The 22,703-nt window shown below is 37.6% G+C and overlaps 1 protein-coding gene across 1 annotated transcript in view; it reads left to right on the forward strand.

Annotated features, from left to right (window-relative positions):
- Positions 1-20,008, forward strand: part of LOC127877057 (uncharacterized) — a 39,163-nt gene extending 19,155 nt beyond the window's left edge. Inside the window, exons 22-38 of the mRNA XM_052422657.1 lie at positions 524-747; positions 1,042-1,246; positions 1,868-2,008; positions 2,440-2,595; positions 3,149-3,277; positions 4,423-4,579; positions 11,875-12,185; positions 12,779-12,899; positions 13,346-13,527; positions 14,231-14,454; positions 14,754-14,958; positions 15,580-15,720; positions 16,153-16,308; positions 16,862-16,990; positions 17,676-17,726; positions 18,133-18,289; positions 19,384-20,008. Coding sequence (XP_052278617.1) covers positions 524-747; positions 1,042-1,246; positions 1,868-2,008; positions 2,440-2,595; positions 3,149-3,277; positions 4,423-4,579; positions 11,875-12,185; positions 12,779-12,899; positions 13,346-13,527; positions 14,231-14,454; positions 14,754-14,958; positions 15,580-15,720; positions 16,153-16,308; positions 16,862-16,990; positions 17,676-17,726; positions 18,133-18,289; positions 19,384-19,513 — 2,819 coding nt within the window. The 3' untranslated portion in view covers positions 19,514-20,008. The remainder of the gene's footprint in view (positions 1-523; positions 748-1,041; positions 1,247-1,867; positions 2,009-2,439; positions 2,596-3,148; positions 3,278-4,422; positions 4,580-11,874; positions 12,186-12,778; positions 12,900-13,345; positions 13,528-14,230; positions 14,455-14,753; positions 14,959-15,579; positions 15,721-16,152; positions 16,309-16,861; positions 16,991-17,675; positions 17,727-18,132; positions 18,290-19,383) is intronic.
- The last annotated feature ends 2,695 nt before the right edge of the window (positions 20,009-22,703 follow it).

The raw sequence follows: 22,703 nt of genomic DNA on the forward strand, positions 1-22,703 counted from the left end.
GACAAGACGTTGTTGTTTTTTTAATTAAAATAAAAATTCAGACAAATGACCATAATTCTTCAAAAGCTAGTCTCTGCAACATTCATGTTTTAACGATCATCTGGACATTAAAGTCATTACATTGTGAACGTGTGAGCAAAATACGCAAAGCAGTTAAAGAGGAATAGAAAACACATTTTGGGGAAAAATATTCTTTAGTGGAAAACAGATAAAGAGCCATACCTTTGTCAAAACTGTTCAAAACAGCCAAAATACCTTCCTTTACTATCATCTACACTAAGAGTAATTCAGCTGTCAATTTTTGAGAGAAATGCACCCAGTAGATTAAGTGGTTGAAGACACAAGCTTCGGAACGGACTTACGTTTTGACGGATGGACTTACCAACGCCAACGATGTCATTGGTTTTGTATCTTTAGATGAATTGTGATGACAGTTCTGCTTATGATCATCATCATCATGATTATGATTACACAATTTAAGAATGTGTGTTCCAGTGCCTGAAAATATATAGTTTTCTTCCAGGTGTCAAATGTCAAGCAACAAAGGCCGACATAATCCTAGTAGTGGACTCATCCGGAAGTATAGGCACAGAAAACTTTGACAAGGTCCGCAACTTCCTGAAGGACCTCGTGAATAGTCTAGATGTTGACCACAGCTTGACACGTGTGGGCCTCATGCTCTTTAACGACAAGGCCACGTGGCAGTTCACTCTTAACCGATTTGGAAACAAGTTCGATATGTTGAAGGTATGTCAGTGATGCATTGAAATCCGGATTGTCTTGTTTTTAAATACTAGTTGAAACGTTTAACATATTTGATTTTTTAGGTACTAGTTTAAAATTCATACAAAAATAAACAGTATCCACTGCAAAAGGTGTAATGTTCGTTGTTTAAATTGAAAAAAAGATAATGAACAGTTTAACAAGTATCGGTTGTCAAGTAATGGGGCGGATGTTCTATACAGTAACCACTGCAAAGACAAATGCTTTTATTTACAGTATACATTAATACTGAATAATTGACGTACTTATCTATGTCAGGTGATCGAGCGGATGGAATACATCGTCGGCGGAACTATCACACACCAAGCCTTAGCCACCGACAGACAGGAGGGCTTCGGGACGGCTCGTCCCGGCGTTCCACGGATCGCTATCGTCATTACGGACGGGCTGTCCCGCTACCCCGCCTACACCCGACGGGAGGCGAGCCTGCTGCGCGACGCGGGGGTAACCGTGTATTCCGTCGGTAGGGGAATTTTTACTCAGTCATGGTCTTGCGTGTGAACTATTGATAACTAGCTATTGTAATATTGGTTAATGCTGGTTTTACACTCGAATCATTCTTTCCTCTGTCCGTCAGGCCGACCCGAAACTTGCGCGGACCATAAATGCCCTTGGATTTCCCAATAACTTTGCATAAATTTGTACCTCCATGAAACGGTGAAAGAGCGAATAAACGTGTAGCTGCCGTCAAAATCAAGTTCAGATTTTGAGGACTAAGGTCTTACTATAAGGCACTTTGAGGACAGTAAATTCTTGAAAGCCTTTGAGGAGAATGGTCAAAAAGGGCTTGTTTGAACTTTAACTTCCCGAAATACTGAACGAGACAGTGTAACGCACATATGCTTTATGTGGCCTCCTTAAAGTTCAGTATCATACGAAGAGTTCAATGTTTGAACAACCGTAGAATGTTTTAGAAGTCAGACTTGTTAACTCTATAACTTAACTATGCATGTTCGGATTTTAAAAATACACGGTACTTAATTATGTCTGTATCAAAGCCGTATTTATAGGGTATTCATAACTGTCAGTGTTAGCTCTAAGTGTTACTGCTGTTGCTGATGATGACGGTGATATCAATTTGCAGGTGTCGGCGACCAGGCTAACTACCAAGAGATCTTTGACATGGCGAGCTCCCCGGAAAAAGATCACGTGGTGCAGTTCGCCTCATTCGATGACCTTAATCCCAATAACCTGACCTTGGCTGTCGACTATGATGAATGCAAAGGTAAGTCATGAAAGGTTGTTATTATTTAGGAATATATTTTTTACGTACGCTGAGTCTCGGAATGAAGAAATACTTGACTTGCTATGCCGCCTATACTAGTTATTGAAATATGATGTTGATCGTTATGAAATGCGCGTCAGATAATATTTCGAAACGATTATGAAAGGAGTTCATATTTGGCGTGAGTGTACGTTGTAAAACGCTCGAATATAAAACTTGATGTACGATGAGAAAACATAAAAGAATAGTTTAAAAATAGTACAAGGAGTAGAATGCATTTTCACTTGTGTCAATTGTTATTTATAATTGAATACTGCTCACTCAATATTTACGCACAACGGCAAACGTTGTAATTATTAGCATACACAACCGTGCCACGCAGCCATTTTATGTTTCAACGTGTCACGCGCCCGTGAATGACTCTTTTGCAGAACTGACCACCATTACCCCAGCTACCAACATCGCGACCACGACGCCGGCGTGCTCAGATAAGATCCCTAACTGTGCGGACTACGGCCTTGACGCCTGTACCGACTACAAACCTTGGGCCAGCGTCAACTGCCAACTCTACTGCAAATTCTGTCAAGGTGTGCAATAGAGCGGGTGTCAGTCTCTACATTACATGCTAAAAATAGCAATGTTGACGATATGTTTGGCATAATAGTGATACACACAATTTCACGTTTTATTTAACTTTGATCTTATTTTACATTACTTGCTAAATGGTAGTATCTATGGTATCTATAAGACGTCGTAAAATTAATCCATTCCCAACGTCATAAGATCCAGAATTCGAGTATTACTTTAATGGCCTCTTTCTCGTGCAATCTTTAGTATTGCCATATACAAAAGGTAAAAAGAGAATGTTTTAATGTCGTTTTGTGCGAAATGCAAGGTGCATCGCATTAAACTGTTTAGTAACAGTTTTGAAATAATAATTCATAATAGTTCATTCCCTATTCAAAGATTGAGAAGCACATTCAAGAAGAACTGAAACGTTGAATCAAAATAATAGTTAGCATTTAGGCGAGTTTTACCGTTCACAGCCTGTATACAAACGCCGAATTAACCTGAGTTTTTATCATGCTATCATCCAACAATGGAACCCTTACATGATTAACAAGGCCCTATCTCTCTCAGCGCCCAGTAACGTTCGTCCTTGCGAGGACGAGAACCCGAGCTGCGCGTCTTATGGGCACTACTACTGCGAGGCCAAAGAATATGTCCGCTGGGTTGACCAGAACTGCCGGAAGTACTGCGGACTCTGTGGTAAGTGCAACGTCCGTTAACATGGAAATTTACCCTAAAATTCAAGATCATATATCGATGTAACGGTAGAACCTATGTGTTTGTAAATCGCTGTAGGATAAACAAGTGCTGTCATTTTTAAGGGGTTCGTTTTATTTGCAAAGTGAAATACTTATTATCAGCAAGTTGTACGCATCGCCACTGCGCTAAGTACGTTCCTTACTGAGCAATTATCCTGTTGTAGGCTATGAGAGATATATTTATTTGGTTTATATTAGGTCGAAGTATGTTTATAATAAAAATAATTTATTTATACTCAAAACAAATTGTGTGTGTGATTATTGTATTCATACCTCATCAGCCTGTGCACACCGCACAGGCTTATCAAGGACAACACTCTACCTTTAAAGTGTATGTTTGTTTGGAAGAGACTTCGTTTAAACGAACATTTAAATAAGAGTGAAAAGTGTTGCCCCTTTTTAGCCTGCGAAGACTGCAAAATCTAATCTGGGACGACACTTTCCTCAAACAAATTAAGCACAGTTTTTCCCAAACACGTCTCATAAAAGTAGTCTCGTCAATACTGCAAATTATAATTCCGGTGCATATTGTTTCTGTTAGCAGTTGAAGATGTTTTCTTTATGTTTGTCATACCCATTCACCATCTATTTAACGTGACCAATGGCAGGTACTATGTCTATCATTTCAGTATCGAACGACACAACCACCACCTCCACGACCGTTGCGACAACTACGCCACGTATGTAGTTGTTTGTTTTACTCATAAAAATATATATGAGCCTTGTTCTGAGAAAACAAGGCTTAATGTATGTGCGTAAAGTGTCATCCCAGAATCATGGACGACACTTACCGCCTAAACTTGATTTTCGGTAAGGAGGGACTTCATTGAAACTAAAAATACCATAAAACCGGAAAGTGTCGTCCCTGATTAGCCTGTGCGGACTGCACAGGCTAATTTGAGACGACACTTAACGCGCATACATTAAGCCAAATTTTCTCAGAACGCCTCTAAATTTAATTTAACAAGACGATAACTATTAAAAACGGGTTCACTTTTTAAGTTAATAGTCATTTTCCTGAATGAACAAGGAACTTTTTAATACCAGTTGAAGACTTTAAGTTAACTTTTTATGCCATGTGTTCAGACGCGGTTTGCGAAGACAAGAGCGCTGGCTGCACGAATTACGTGGACTCGTGCAAAGATCCCATATACGAGGGTTTCCTGAGGTACAATTGTGCAGCCACATGCGGCTTCTGCAGGTCGTACCTTTACGTGAACGGGACCACAGTGCACAATACCAAGTAAGTACAGTATGTGATGATATCAAGATCGGTAAGTACGATGTTAGGAACTAACAAATAAGTAAGGTTAGTGATAATATCAGGTAAGTTATATGTGTCTTGTTCTGTGAAAGCTGGTCATAATGCATGTGCGTAAAGTGTCGTCCCAGTGTCATCAGGGACGACACTTTCCGCCTAAACTTGATTTTGGGTAAGGATGGACTTCCTTGAAACTAAAAATACCATTAAAGCGGAAAGTGTCGTCCCTGATTAGCCTGTGCGGACTGCACAGGCTAATCTGGGACGATACTTTACGCACATGAATTAAGCCCAGTTTTCTCAGAACAAGACACATATGATCATTACACGTGCATATGGCATATTAATAAAGTACGATAAATGACCATGATTGCGCCAGTTGTATGATAACAAGTAGGTAGATGACAATCATTACAGACAACAACGAATAGTGTATTGAATTCAACACCCATAATTATTTTAATCATACAATTAAAAAACTCACAAGAAGACTTCATGAGACTATTTAAATATTGTAACATATGTAATAACATTTAAATTAATAGCTTAAGATAAAAACTAACTAACGAATACGCAAAATATCTAATATCAATAATATTGAATAATACAGTATAAGTATACAATAAGTTATATGCAACGTCATATAATACATACTGACACGTCCACAAAATCAATTTATGCATGGGGCGGCGTCTTAATTTAAGTATTTCATGAAATGTTTGTGCATTTGCACGATAAATAAGTAAAGTGTACATTGGTTATGGTTTTATGGAATCGAAAAAAATCTCTTTGTGACAATTAGTGTACGTGATAAAAAGCAAATAATTACGCGTGTTAGAAAATAAAACATTTGGCAATAAGCAACACATAAACGTGTTTACAACTATTATATGCAAAAGTATCAATTTATTCAAAAGACAAAGTAAATAGGTAAGAAAAACAAGATTTTTCAATGAACATTAATTTTTATTCGGCTCAACTTTAACCATGCAAACTGAGTACATGTATTTGGGCGATGACTTAGGACGATTGTTCACCCCGTTTTGCAATTTCAGATGTCCGGACTGGCAGGTCCCCTCCGAGTGCACGATGTCCGCTGCTGACCACAACTGCTGTCCTTTCCCGATCTGTCCCAGCACCTATGTGTACACGGTTGACAAAGGAAACACCTACACCAAACACTGAAATCAAGTAGAATGCGGGATTTGAGCGTTCTTATAGTCTTTAAACTAGGATTGACAGTACATATTTATATATTATTCAATACAATACAGTTTGTTTAAGCTGTAAGCTGTTATTTTTATTAATTGATAAGTATATTATGAGTACAAAATTAAATTTTAAAATTGTACACATTCGCCTACATAACGATTTTACTATGTTTTGTCCTGTTGCGATAAACAACAATAAAAATAACGTATTTCCACAAACAAACAAACAATCAAGCGGAACGGATTTATTATAATGCATACGATTATTGCTGGAAGATACAGTAAATAAAATGAGGATATATACTAGTAATGTGTACGTTAAACGCTTTTTGATATTGTAAATATGTCGTGGTTTAATAGCTTGTATTATTTTGTTTATTGATTTGCTGTAAATTTATTAAATAAGCAATCATAAGTATGCAATTTGTGTTTAATAAATGTTTGCCAAGAGATACAAGAGTTGAAGTCTATACGGTTTTGCAAATGATATACATGTATATTTAAAATCCAGCATTTTTAATGTTATACGCCTGATATTGCGAACACCTTAAATTGGGGGGGGGGGGGGGGGGGGGCGGCGTCAATAAAAATGGCGGCATCCAGAAGGATGTCCGCTCAATATTTCAAAAAAGTTTATATCCGATCCACATTAAACTTAATACCCAAGCCAAGTTCGATAAACACCCAGATCGCACGAAGCCATTAATAACCAAAAAAAATATTGCAAAATAGCTTGTCCGTAATCTAACTCAAATAGTTATAAGCGTATCAATTACTGCATTCAAACCAAAGTCATTAGGTGTAAAAAGTTGTTCTGTTTCTAGTAATTTAGTGAACGTGACGTTAACCTGACTTGCCCCATACTCAACTCCATGCTCTGTCTACGTGGCAAGCTACTTACACACTAGACGTTAAATAAAATGCATTAATATAATAACAAGATAAGTATTGATGCAAAGCATCAAAGGGCGTCGGGAATTTCAGTGTAAAAGGCACTCAATGAAGTTACATGGAACGATTTTTTTTCTACTTTAAATATTAATATATTGGCCGATTATTTTAAACAAAATAGAAAAAGATACTTGTATAACCATTATCTATGATTTTGTGTTATAACATTGATATGTAAACACTGTAAAAGTGTTAATGTGTTTACGGACCCCCCCCCCCCCCACCCACCCTCTCACACATATATTTCATGGGCATAATAAAAACAAAAAACGGTTAAAATAAAACAGCATATTTAAACTAAAATGTCTACATCAAAACAAAAGTTAACATAGAACACAAATAAAATAATTTGATTCTACTGGGGCTCGAACCTTGGGCCTCTCACATGTGAAGCGAGCGTGTAACCACTACACTACGGAACCGCTTGAAAAATCGCCTTCTAACTAAGATATTAATAAACTATTAATAGTCGGTTTAAATGTAAACTCAGAAGTTTAAACGCTGGATTGTTAAAGGTCCATACCAAAGGGTTCATACCACTGGCAAGATACGGGTCAGGCCTGCGGCCTTCTATATGTGGTTCTTAAAAAAAACTGTAGGAGGACTTGATAGTAATGACACTGGGGTGCTGTGATGGTGCTCCTCATTGATAATCGGCTGCTTCCTTTATCAAGACTCACTATTACAATTAATAATACGTGTCGCGCTTCGCGCTCTATAGCGCCTTTATTAGTTTCTAGGTGGTTGCTAGGATAGTGGAACAAAGAAGTTTTGTTTTTATACAAAACCAGAAAGTTTCACCGGTTCGCGTATTTGCCTGTGACCTTTTATTATTGCCCAGTCCCTGTGATCAGCTATTAATTAAAAGAATTAGCTTTGCATTATTGGCAATAAATGTTCTAGTAAATGAAATAGGCACAAATGCAGTACTTATTTACACAAAAAAATCACCACTATGCAAGATATTTTGACAACAAAAATATATACATTGATCCGTAAAATAACTTCTCCTCCCATAAGCGAAAAAAACGTGTTACAGCCGCACTTCAGTGCAACGCCAATAACTAACCAATTACATTATATTATCACCGAGGGTTATTACCTAAATGGCTGATGTTGCACTCGCATAATGTTGTAAGATCACAACCAACAAGCAAGCATAAATACTGAAACAAATAAAAACATGTCAAAATTCATTAATTTGACGCTCCTGTCAACTATGCTCGCAACTATAATCTGGAACGTACCACTTGATCTTAAATCCACCCATTGCGTGACCGGAAATGGCCACTGTTCAGTTGTCTGCTTGCGGAAACGGAAATCGCAATCTACAACGCGGCTTCTTCCTCACGATGAAGCAGACGGATGATGAACGCATGTTGTTTTGTGTCATGCTCTTAAATGTGATTAAAATACAACCTTTAAAGAGACATATTTGTATGATTGTTCATGAATCAATTATTATCATTTCATTTTAAATTATTGATGATAGCAACACGGGAGTAATTCCGAACACCACTCCATACATTACTATCAGCCCTGCCGCCACTGTATTTTATTCAAAACTGTGACAAATCAGTTGATGATCATTTTTATGAAAAATAAAAATGTTATTTGAGTTATTCTTTATTTCAAGGCACAGTTGTATTCTGTACATAGTTGCCAATTTAATTAGTATTCGTTTAGTATCGTGAGATTGTGTTTACTTTTTTATGTATTTAGAGCTACGGAAACGATCTGCAATTGATCCGCTTTTGGTCAGAGCATATATTAATCCCCTTTGGACCTACTTGGACGCAAACACTGATCTTGTTTTTAGCCATTTGCACTCAATTGTTCAGAACTAAGATCTCCCTTTATATAAAAAAGCGTACTGAATTTTAATAACTTCGGCATACGTTATCTTGCAAACTACAAGGAACATGTTGGATTAAAGCAGGTGAACGATGTACTGAAAGGTTGTATGACGTATAACGACGACAATAATTTGAACACTTTCGGAATCGGAATATTTCATCGATAATCCCTAAGAGATATGAAATCCAACCGCAATTATGGGCACCCTCACATATTGATTACGCAAAACCACTCTCAATGGAAATTATAATGTTAAGGTCCCAATGTAACGGTGTTGGACAAATCTTTGCTTCCGTATGCCGACTGATAATTCCTATTCCTTATACTTAATTTTTTAACGCGACCCTGTCCTGAACCTCAAAGAATTTATAGTTCCAGGTTCGAACTCTGAATTAAAGTTATAACATGTTTACTTCTAAATTTAAATCAATGTTACAAAAAAGCTGAAGCTATCCCGCAAACGGTCGCATATTACGATTGGTGTTGTACTCCCATCTTCAAATGTTCATTTTAAAGGCAATAATGGAGCTACCAAGCTTTGAAACTACTCGTGTTTTGTCGTTTAAATTTGATTTCGCAGCTTTTGTAATTGACAGTTAGTTAAGCAAGCGTGCATGCCACCATAAGTATATGCCGTTGATTAGAATCAAGTGTCTAAGGCAAGGTTGTGCCATAATGATAATGTTTGATATATGTGAAATCAAGTGTCTAAGGCACTAAGGTTGTGCCATAATGATAATGTTTGATATATGTGAAATCAAGTGTCTAAGGCACTAAGGTTGTGCCATAATGATAATGTTTGATATATGTGAAATCAAGTGTCTAAGGCACTAAGGTTGTGCCATAATGATAATGTTTGATATATGTGAAATGTAAATAATGAAAAAGATCATAGACCTTGCTGGTATAACAGGCTGAAAATTCGGGTCGTCGTCTATGCAAAACGTTACCCGTTCAGTGAGTTTAAATGGCTTGACTCTTTTAAATTAAAGAAATCCTGACAGGACAATACGTTCGAGGATACTTCCACGTGTCACGACGGATTCGTCATGCCTGCTCGAACGGATAACTAACTTTAACCCATTTATGCCTAGTGGACTCTCCCATCCTTCAAAATTTAATCAATTTATTTCTAAAATTAGGGATGTCAAGTATATTTAATTTTATATTTAGAATATTTCTTACAGAAATTCCTTTAAGCAAACAGAGCAGACCCTGATGAGACGCCGCATCATGCGGCGTCTCATCTGGGTCTACGCTGTTTGCAAATGCCTTTTTCAAGACTCTTGGCATAAATGGGTTAAACAGATAAATATAGGTATATATTTATTCAGCACTATCTTAGTATTCACTCTAAACCAAACATTAACTTGTTATAAAACCAAATATTATTGATTCGTGTAATCGCCATTGGTCAGTTAATGCATTCAGATTTAGAGATTTCTGAAGAATACGGGAGGTCTTGTAAACAGTTATCTTCAAAGGCGGTATCCGAACATTGGATTATATTATTTATATACTTTATATAAATGGGGTCACATTGCTTTATCTCCCAGCTCAATATTGATTGAACTTTTGTCTCTTTCATTTCTATTAATGAATAATAGGTCAAACTGTACAATTTTATCATCGCCCGCACCTGAAAGCCTTAGACATATTAAAAAGAATCAGTTTTAGTAAAATAGTGGGCGTAATGGCTGTCAGTAATCAGAAGTCCAAAATCACCGTATTGATTGGAGAATATACGTGATCACTACGTAGGTGGTCAAATTGCTTCATCACCCAGTCCAGTATTTATGACTTGAACGAAATTGTAATGTTTTTGATAGTCAAAACTAAGTCTAAGGGACATAAGTCGGGTAGTTTTACACGTGCAAATATATAGAATGTATTGCCTTATGTAATGTAGAAATTAAAGTTTAAAACTATGTTTATATTTTTATTATTATTTAAACAAACCGTTACTATCTTCTTGATTATCAAAAAAAATCATTTTATATATTTTATTGATAAATTAATTTTATCTCACAGATTGATATATATTCCATTAAATTGTTTGTTGTCTGTTTGTTTTTAACGTATTTTTTTAAGAGTTTGAGTACAGATAATTCATTGAAACCGTTACACAATTACTTTTAACTTGTGTATTATAGCATAATTACGTTTAAAAACTATAGAATATGTATAACACCTATTCTTGATGATATCACTGTATTTGTGTGTGGCTACATGTATATTCATGTTCAAAAATGGGTATTTTAATAACTTTATGTATTTCATTAATCCGTTCAACGACATTTCTCATTAACCACACATCTTGGTTCATACTTATTTCACCACCACAGCAATGATTATTACAATGACTAGAATAAATATACACAGGTTTTGCGACAAAGAGAATAGACAGAACGAAAAACACTGAAAAGAATTTAGCAACACTATCAAATTCTCAAAATGTGTAATATACGAGTATCTGAGACTTGGTTGATTAAATCTTGACGATTTTGTTATCCAGTTCTATCTTCTTCAGTGAGCATGTCCTAATATCATTTGTAATGTGCACACAAGCTTTTGACTTAAAATTTTCTTCGCATGTGACTTAATTCAAAGGAAATAAATGTCTTTACTCCCATGAATATAACGCTGCAAGGTACATTTTAATGCAGCCGTGAACGTTTTTCTTTAGTCTAGACCAATAACTCAATACGTTGACATGCAGAATGTAATTTACAAGTCTAGTGCACCGGAAAAGCCTGAGTGCAACCCAGGTAAACTGATAAACCAAGAGTGTCCCATTATCAATAGCTCGTCCGAACAAATCCGGGGTCCGCGAGAACACATTTCACATGCGTAGGGTCATCACCATGTCTCGAATTAAAGACGCTCCAGTGAAACCCCAGGCTTCAGATAAACCCAAATTTAATAAATCGACCATATTGAAATATCGAGTACCGACAAATCCCCGTTATCACCATTTTTGGGTTAAGTTCGTCTTCAAACGATCATTCATTGATAACATTATGAGATTGTTCCGACCGCTTACTGTCGGTTTAATGTCGTCTGCGTGCGTTTGTTAAACTGTGTCGACCAGCGCACTTTTTCTGCAGACGCTGCCGGTTCAATTTAATCGACTGTGAGACAAACCAGAAAGTGTGAAAAGACGAACATTTAAAATCAAGCCTGTGAAAAAGTTAATTCTAAGAGAAGTTTCATTCATTCTTGAAATCTCAGTTTGAAGCTAGTTTTGAAAAGTTATTGAACTATTTATTTAATTAAAATGGACCTGTTTGCAAAATTAATTTTGTTAGCCATTGCGTCTGCAGCACTATCGTGGCACACGACATCCGCCCAGAATTCGACGCACTGCGTGACCGGAACTACCCACTGCTCATGGGAAGAGTGGGGTACGTGGTCCGCCTGCAGCAAAACGTGCGGAACCGGAACTCGCAGTCGGCAACGCGGCCTCTGCTGCACGCTGAAGCAGACGTTCGGAGAGTGCGTCACTTCCTGCAACTTGAAGGACAGCGATTCCCTTGAGACGGAAACCTGTTCCTTCGTGTGTCCCGCCGGTAAGAATATCTTTAACGTGTCTACGATAATATTTCGCCTTTGCTTGAACAATTTATATATCACATATTGGCACCTCGTAAGTGACTTCTGCACACTGAGTTGCTGTTGCCATCGCAAGTAATTCTGTTATTTGAAATTATGTTTTGTACCATTTGTAATCGATTTAAGTGTGATATCTTAACGTTTCTTAAACATTACGGCATTGAGACGCAATTAACCCATTTAAGCCTAGTGGACTCTCCCATCCTTCTAAATTGGATCAATTTATTTCCAAAATTAGGGATATCTGGTATATTTATTTCTATATTTAGAATATTTCTTACAGAAATTCTTTTAAGCAAACAGCGCAGACCCTGATGAAACGCCGCATCATGCGGCGTCTCATCTGGGTCTACGCTGTTTTCCAAGGCCTTTTTCTAGACGCTAGGCATAAATGGGTTAATCGGTATTTCCCATGTGTCTACTTCTAAATCAGTCGACATGTTAATGTTTACGAATCCGAACCTGGTTTACGCTGCTAAAATGTTAACTGTCCACTCACATGTGAATTTTCAGAAGAAAAATCGAATTAACAATTAGTATTTTTGTTCAGGTAACTGTACATACGAGAAACTCTTGAACACCGGCATCGAAGTCACTGACTACAAGACACTGGTCGGCGCCGACGGCAAGATCACGAATGCCCCCTTGCATTTGATCACACCGACAGAGAGGTAGGTGAACCATTGATAACGTCCATAAATATGAGTAGTTATAAATAAATGATGCTAATATTTATTATTGTTGCTACGAGATTATATTCGTGAAGATGGTCATGACGATGATGATGATGACGACGGCGATAAAACCGTGATACCCACGCTGAAAAGAAATCTGGGGATATGGCGGTAATGATGAGAAAACTGGGCATAATGCATGTGCGTTAAGTGTCGTCCCAGATTAGCCTGTGCTGTCTGCACAGGCTTATCAGGGACGACACTTTTCGCCTTAACTGGATTTTCGTGTAGAAGAGACTTCCTTAAACGAAAAATACCATAAAAGCGAAAAGTGTCGTCCCTGATTAGCCTGTGCGGACTGCACAGGCTAATCTGAGACGACACTTTACGCACATGCATTATGCCCAGTTTTCTCAGAACGCGACTCAATTTCTATTTTCCAGGTTCTGTAAAGTTTCATGCGAAAATGTGAATTTTAACAACGGCTACTTCTGCTGGGCCTACACTTGGAACAATGTGACCAAATGTTACTTGCACTTCTACAAGAGTCCTTTGATCGTTGCCCGACCGGAACTGAAGGGGAATCACACTGGCGAGTCCATCAATATCAGGAGCTGTACTGAAAGTAGGTCAATTAAAATAAACAAATGAGAAAAGTATAACCTAGAGTCTAGATGTGTCACAGCCACTGATGACCCCACCACTAATGTTAAGAAACAGACAAAACCAAGTTTGAGTGAAATCCTTGACAAGACGTTGTTGTTTTTTTAATTAAAATACAAATTCAGACAAATGACCATAATTCTTCAAAAGCTTGTCTCTGCAACATTCATGTTTTAACGATCATCTGGACATTTAAGTCATTACATTGTGAACGTGTGAGCAAAATACGCAAAAAGTGTAAAGAGGAATAGAAAACACATCTTGGGGAAAAATAGTCTTTAGTGGAAAACAGATAAAGGGCCATACCTTTGTCAAAACTGTTCAAAACAGCCAAAATACCTTTCTTTACTATCATCTACACTTAGAGTAATTCAGCTGTCAATTTTTGAGAGAAATGCACCCAGAAGATTAAGTGGTTGAAGACACAAGCTTCGGTACAGACGGATGGACTTACCAACGCCATGCTTACTACCTTCTTTGTGGGTGTGTGTGGGGGGGGGGGGGGGCGGGGAATACAAAAGAACCATATTGATAACGATGTCATTGGTTTTGTATCTTAAGATGAATTGTGATGACAGTTCTGCTTATAATGATCATCATCATGATTATGCTTACACAATTTAAGAATGTGTGTTCCAGTGCCTGAACATATTTTTTTCTTCCAGGTGTCAAATGTCAAGCAACAAAGGCCGACATAATCCTAGTAGTGGACTCATCCGGAAGTATAGGCACAGAAAACTTCGACAAGGTCCGCAACTTCCTGAAGGACCTCGTGAATAGTCTAGATGTTGACCCCAGCTTGACACGTGTGGGCCTCATGCTCTTTAACGACAAGGCCACATGGCAGTTCACTCTTAACCGATTTGGAAACAAGTTCGATATGTTGAAAGTATGTCAGTGATGCATTTAAATCCGGATTGTCCTGTTTTTAAATACTAGTTGAAACGTTTAACATATTTGATTTTTTAGGTACTAGTTTAAAATTCATACACAAATATACAGTATCCGCTGCAAAAGGTGTAATGTTCGTTGTTTAAATTGAAAAAAATGATAATGAACAGTTTAACAATGATCGGTTGTCAACTTGTCAAGTGATGGAGTGGATGTTCTATACAGTATCCACTGCAAAGACAAATGCTTTTATTACATAATACATTGATACTGAATAATTGACGTAATCTATGTCAGGTGATCGAGCGGATGGAATACATTGTCGGCGGAACTATCACACACCAAGCCTTAGCCACCGTAAGACAGGAGGGCTTCGGGACGGCTCGTCCCGGCGTTCCACGGATCGCTATCGTCATTACGGACGGGCTGTCCCGCTACCCCGCCTACACCCGACGGGAGGCGAGCCTGCTGCGCGACGCGGGGGTAACCGTGTATTCCGTCGGTAGGGGAATTTTTACTCAGTCATGGTCTTGCGTGTGAACTATTGATAACTAGCTATTGTAATATTGGTTAATGCTGGTTTTACACTCGAATCATTCTTTCCTCTGTCCGTCAGGCCGACCCGAAACTTGCGCGGACCATATCTGCCTTTGGATTTCCCAATAACTTTGCATACATTTGTACCTCCATGAAACGGTGAAAGAGCGAATAAACGTGTAGCTGCCGTCAAAATCAAGTTCAGATTTTGAGGACTAAGGTCTTACTATAAGGCACTTTGAGGACAGTAAATTCTTGAAAGCCTTTGAGGAGAATGGTCAAAAAGGGCTTGTTTGAACTTTAATTTCCCGAAATACTGAACGAGACAGTGTAACGCACATATGCTTTATGTGGCCTCCTTAAAGTTCAGTATCATACGAAGAGTTCAATGTTTGAACAACCGTAGAATGTTTTAGAAGTCAGACTTGTTAACTCTATAACTTAACTATGCATGTTCGGATTTTAAAAATACACGGTACTTAATTATGTCTGTATCAAAGCCGTATTTATAGGGTATTCATAACTGTCAGTGTTAGCTCTAAGTGTTACTGCTGTTGCTGATGATGACGGTGATATCAATTTGCAGGTGTCGGCGACCAGGCTAACTACCAAGAGATCTTTGACATGGCGAGCTCCCCGGAAAAAGATCACGTGGTGCAGTTCGCCTCATTCGATGACCTTAATCCCAATAACCTGACCTTGGCTGTCGACTATGATGAATGCAAAGGTAAGTCATGAAAGGTTGTTATTATTTAGGAATATATTTTTTACGTACGCTGAGTCTCGGAATGAAGAAATACTTGACTTGCTATGCCGCCTATACTAGTTATTGAAATATGATGTTGATCGTTATGAAATGCGCGTCAGATAATATTTCGAAACGATTATGAAAGGAGATCATATTTGGCGTGAGTGTACGTTGTAAAAAGCTCGAATATAAAACTTGATGTACGATGAGAAAACATAAAAGAATAGTTTAAAAATAGTACACGGAGTAGAATACATTTTCACGTGTGTCAATTGTTATTTATAAAGGAATACTGCTCACTCAATATTTACGCACAACGGCAAACGTTGTAATTATTAGCATACACAATCCGTGCCACGCAGCCATTTTATGTTTCAACGTGTCACGCGCCCGTGAATGACTCTTTTGCAGAACTGACCACCATTACCCCAGCTACCAACATCGCGACCACGACGTCGGCGTGCTCAGATAAGATCCCTAACTGTGCGGACTACGGCCTTGACGCCTGTACCGACTACAAACCTTGGGCCAGCGTCAACTGCCAACTCTACTGCAAATTCTGTCAAGGTGTGCAATAGAGCGGGTGTCAGTCTCTACATTACATGCTAAAAATAGCAATGTTGACGATATGTTTGGCATAATAGTGATACACACAATTTCACGTTTTATTTAACTTTGATCTTATTTTACATTACTTGCTAAATGGTAGTATCTATGGTATCTATAAGATGTCGTAAAATTAATCCATTCCCAACGTCATAAGATCCAGAATTCGAGTATTACTTTAATGGCCTCTTTCTCGTGCAATCTTTAGTATTGCCATATACAAAATGTAAAAAGAGAATGTTTTAATGTCGTTTTGTGCGAAATGCAAGGTGCATCGCATTAAACTGTTTAGTAACAGTTTTGAAATAATAATTCATAATAGTTCATTCCCTATTCAAAGATTGAGAAGCACATTCAAGAAGAACTGAAACGTTGAATCAAAATAATAGTTGGCATTTAGGCGAGTTTTACTGTTCACAGCCTGTATACAAACGCCGAATTAACCTGAGTTTTTATCATGCTATCATCCAACAATGGAACCCTTACATGATTAACAAGGCCCTATCTCTCTCAGCGCCCAGTAACGTTCGTCCTTGCGAGGACGAGAACCCGAGCTGTGCGTCTTATGGGCACTACTACTGCGAGGCCAAAGAATATGTCCGCTGGGTTGACCAGAACTGCCGGAAGTACTGCGGACTCTGTGGTAAGTGCAACGTCCGATAACATGGAAATTTACCCTAAAATTCAAGATCATATATCGATGTAACGGTAGAACCTATGTGTTTGTAAATCGCTGTAGGATAAACAAGTGCTGTCATTTTTAAGGGGTTCGTTTTATTTGCAAAGTGAAATACTTATCAGCAAGTTGTACGCATCGCCACTACGCTAAGTACGTTCCTTACTGAGCAATTATCCTGTTGTAGGCTATGAGAGATATATTTATTTGGTTTATATTATGTCGAAGTATGTTTATAATAAAAATAATTTATTTATACTCAAAACAAATTGTGTGTGTGATTATTGTATTCATACCTCATCAGCCTGTGCACACCGCACAGGCTTAGCAAGGACAACACTCTACCTTTAAACTGTATGTTTGTTTGGAAGAGACTTCGTTTAAACGAACATTTAAATAAGAGTGAAAAGTGTTGCCCCTTTTTAGCCTGCGCAGACTGCAAAATCTAATCTGGGACGACACTTTCCTCAAACAAATTAAGCACAGTTTTTCCCAAACACGCCTCATAAAAGTAGTCTCGTCAATACTGCAAATTATAATTCCGGTGCATATTGTTTCTATTAGCAGTTGAAGCTGTTTTCTTTATGTTTGTCATACCCATTCACCATCTATTTAACGTGACCAATGGCAGGTAATATGTCTATCATTTCAGTATCGAACGACACAACCACCACCTCCACGACCGTTGCGACAACTACGCCACGTATGTAGTTGTTTGTTTTACTCATAATAATATATATGAGCCTTGTTCTGAGAAAACAAGGCTTAATGTATGTGCGTAAAGTGTCATCCCAGAATCATGGACGACACTTACCGCCTAAACTTGATTTTCGGTAAGGAGGGACTTCATTGAAACTAAAAATACCATAAAACCGGAAAGTGTCGTCCCTGATTAGCCTGTGCGGACTGCACAGGCTAATCTGAGACGACACTTAACGCGCATACATTAAGCCAAATTTTCTCAGAACGCGGCTCAATTTAATTTAACAAGACGATAACTATTAAAAACGGGTACACTTTTTAAGTTAATAGTCATTTTCCTGAATGAACAAGGAACTTTTTAATACCAGTTGAAGACTTTAAGTTAACTTTTTATGCCATGTGTTCAGACGCGGTTTGCGAAGACAAGAGGGCTGGCTGCACGAATTACGTGGACTCGTGCAAAGATCCCATATACGAGGGTTTCCTGAGGAACAATTGTGCAGCCACATGCGGCTTCTGCAGGTCGTACCTTTACGTGAACGGGACCACAGTGCACAATACCAAGTAAGTACAATATGTGATGATATCAAGATCGGTAAGTACGATGTTAGGAACTAAAAAATAAGTAAGGTAAGTGATTATATCAGGTAAGTTATATGTGTCTTGTTCTGTGAAAGCTGGTCATAATGCATGTGTGTAAAGGGTCGTTCCAGATTAGCCTGTGCAGTCCGCACAGGCTAATCAGGGACGACGCTTTCCGCCTAAACTTGATTTTCGGTAAGGCGGGACTTCCTTGAAACTAAAAATACCATTAAAGCGGAAAGTGTCGTCCCTGATTAGCCTGTGCGGAGTGCACAGGCTCATCTGGGACGACACTTTACGCACATGAATTAAGCCCAGTTTTCTCAGAACAAGACACATATGATCATTACACGTGCATATGGCATATTAATAAAGTACGATAAATGACCATGATTGCGCCAGTTGTATGATAACAAGTAGGTAGATGACAATCATTACAGACAAAAACGAATAGTGTATTGAATTCAACACTCATAATTATTTCAAACATACAATTAAAAAACTCACAAGAAGACTTCATGAGACTATTTAAATATTGCAACATATGTAATAACATTTAAATTAATAGTTTAAGATAAAAACTAACTAACGAATATGCAAACTATAAAATATCAATAGTATTGAATAATACAGTATAAGTATACAATAATTTATATGAAACGTCATATAATACATACTGACACGTCCACAAAATTTATTTTTGCATGGGGCGGCGTCTTTATTTCAGTATTTCATGAAATGTTTGTGCATTTGCACGATAAATAAGTAAAGTGTACATTGGTTATGGTTTTATGGAATCGAAATAAATCTCTTTGTTACAATTAGTGTACGTGATAAAAAGCAAATAATTACGCGTGTTAGAAAAAAACATTTGGCAATAAGCAACACATACACGTGTTTACAACTATAATATGCAAAAGTATCAATTTATTCAAAAGACAAAGTAAATAGGTGAGAAAAACAAGATTTTTCAATGAACATTAATTTTTATTCGGCTCAACTTTAACCATGCAAACTGAGTACATGTTTTTGGGCGATGACTTAGGACGATTGTTCACCCCGTTTTGCAATTTCAGATGTCCGGACTGGCAGGTCCCCTCCGAGTGCACGATGTCCGCTGCTGACCACAACTGCTGTCCTTTCCCGATCTGTCCCAGCACCTATGTGTACACGGTTGACAAAGGAAACACCTACACCAAACACTGAAATCAAGTAGACTGCGGGATTTGAGCGTTCTTATAGTCTTTAAACTAGGCTTGACAGTACATATTTATATATTATTCAATAAAATACAGTTTGTTTAAGCTGTTAGCTGTTATTTTTATTAATTGATAAGTATATTATGAGTACAAAATTAAGTTTAAAAATTGTAATCACGTCGATTCATAAACTAGTAAAATATCTCGCCTACATAACGGTTTTACTATGTTTTGTCCTGTTTCAATAAACAACAATAAAAATAACGTATTTCCACAAACAAACAAACAATCAAGCAGAACGGATTTATTATAATGCATACGATTATTGCTGGAAGATACAGTAAATAAAATGAGTATATATAATGTGTATGTTAAACGCTTTTTGATATTGTAAATATGTCGTAGTTTAATAGCTTGTATTATTTTGTTTATTGATTTGCTGTAAATTATTAAATAAGCAATCATAAGTATGCAATTAGTGTTTAATAAATGTTTGCCAAGAGATACAAGAGTTGAAGTCTATACGGTTTTGCAAATGATATACATGTATATTTAAAATCCAGCATTTTTAATGTTATACGCCTGATAATGCGAACACCTTAAATTGGGGGGGGGGGGCGGCGTCAACAAAAATGGCGGCATCCAGAAGGATGTCCACTCAGTATTTCAAGAAAATTTATATCCGATCCACATTAAACTTTATACCCAAGCCAAGTTCGATAAACACCCATATCGCACGAAGCCCTTAATAACAAAAAAATATTGCAAAATAGCTTGTCTGTAATCCAACTCAAATAGTTATAATCGTATCAATTACTGCATTCAAACCAAAGTCATTAGGTGTAAAAAGTTGTTCTATTTCTAGTAATAGTCAACGTGACGTTAACCTGACTTGCCCCATACTCAACTCCATGCTCTGTCTACGTGGCAAGCTACTTACACACTAGACGTTAAATAAAATGCATTAATATGATAACAAGATAAGTATTGATGCAAAGCATCAAAGGGCGTCGGGAATTTCAGTGTAAAAGGCACTCAATGAAGTTACATGGACCGAATTTTTTTCTACTGTAAATATTAATATATTGGCCGATTATTTTTGACAAAGTAGTAAAAGATACTGGTATAACCATTATCTATGATTTTGTGTCATAACCCCAAATAACCATTATCTATGATGTTGTGTTATAACCCCCAAATAACCATTATCTATGATTTTGTGTTGTAACTCCCAAATATTTCATAGTTCATTTTGTTTATATTGGTTTCCTTTTTTTACTGGCATCCGTGTGCAGTTTTCATTATTGGAACAGAACTGTGTAGGTTTTAAAAATCTGCTTCATCTTGTAAGCGTAATTTCATATTTTTCTTAACTTCAAGGGATGATTCTGAACTTATTCTTACGTTGCTCATTTACGATAGAGGTTGAGTACTCATTGATATGAAAACACTGTAAAAGTTTTAATGTGTTTACGACCCCCCCCCCTCTCACACATATATTTCATGGGCATAATAAAAACAAAAAATTGTTAAAATAAAACAGCATATTTAAACTAAAATGTCTACATCAAAACAAAAGTTAACATAGAACACAAATAAAATAATTTGATTCTACTGGGGCTCGAACCTTGGGCCTCTCGCATGTGAAGCGAGCGTGTAACCACTACACTACAGACCGCTTGAAAAATCACCTTCTTACTAAGATATTAATAAGCTATTAATAGTCGGTTTAAATGTAAACCCAGATTTTAAACGTTGGATAGTTAAAGGTCCATACCAAAGGGTTCATACCACTGGCAAGATACGGGTCAGGCCTGCGGCCTTCTATATGTGGTTCTAAAAAAAAGTGTAGGAGGACTTGATAGTAATGAGACTGGGGTGCTGTGATGGTGCTCCTCATTGATGAGCGGCTGCTTCCTTTATCAAGACTCACTATTACAATTAATAATACGTGTCGCGCTTCGCGCTCTATAGCGCCTTTATTAGTAACTAGGTGGTTGCTAGGATAGTGGAACAAAGAAGTTTAGTTTTTTTTGCAACCAGAAAGTTTCACCGGTTCGCGTATTTGCCCAGTCCATGTGATCTTTTTTTATTGCCCAGTCCCTGTGATCAGCTATTAATTAAAAGAATTAGCTTTGCATTATTGGCAATAATGTTCTAGTAAATGTAATAGGCACAAATGCAGTACTTATTTACCTTATTTACACAAAAAATCACCACTATGCAAGATATTTTGACAACAAAAATATATTCATTGATCCGTAAAATAACTTCTCCTCCCATAAGCGAAAAAAACGTATTACATACTAGTCGCCGCACTTCAGTGCGACGCCAATAACTAACCAATTACAACACAGGTACTACTTGATGGATAGGGATTCGATCAGATACTCGGATCTTTCTTTTTGCGTCTAAGCACACACACAAGAATTAGTGGTTAGAACCCGTCCCTACCACACTTAAATTCTTAAGATAAGTCACGCTGAACTCGGACTTAACAACTTAAATGGACCGCGCTCTGTGAAAAAGTGGTTTAATGCATGTGCGCAAAGTGTCGTCCCATATTAGCCCGTGCAGTCCGCCCAGGCTAATCAGGAATGATATTTTACGCTTTCATGATTTTTGTATAGTTTCAAGAAAGTCTCTTCTTAGCAAAATTCAAGTTTATGCGGATAGTCTCGTCCCTGATTAGCCTGTGCGGACTGCACAAGCTAATCTGGGACGACATTTTACGCACATGCCTTAAACCCCCTTTTCATAGAGCGCGGCTTAACATTTTTACGCGGTAAGAAAAGTGTTTGCAGACTTCATATCCAATGATTAGATGCACCGGTACATGCAACATAACATATTAAGGTGCATTAGAAACTGATAGCAATATTTGGACACATACACGCTATATATGCAGTAAGTTGCGGATGTTCATCAACATAAAAACGGTCGTTATTTCTGCATGCCTACTAAGTTCTGCTGAGCAACCAGGCAGTAATCATGAAATGAACACCTACTAACGGTGTCATCGAAATATTCTGCTAAGGGCATGTTTTTTAAATATATAAATTGAGAAATGGACTAAAGCTAAGTATGAGTCACCGTTTAAACAGTATCATATTGCTAACATAGCGGCTCGTGGAATAGAGACGATCCTTGGGAGACAAGTGGCAACCCTATCTCACCCATTGATCTTGTAAATTGTG

The sequence above is a fragment of the Dreissena polymorpha genome, chromosome 4, assembly GCF_020536995.1.
Source record: "Dreissena polymorpha isolate Duluth1 chromosome 4, UMN_Dpol_1.0, whole genome shotgun sequence".
Taxonomy (NCBI): Eukaryota; Metazoa; Mollusca; class Bivalvia; order Myida; family Dreissenidae; genus Dreissena; species Dreissena polymorpha.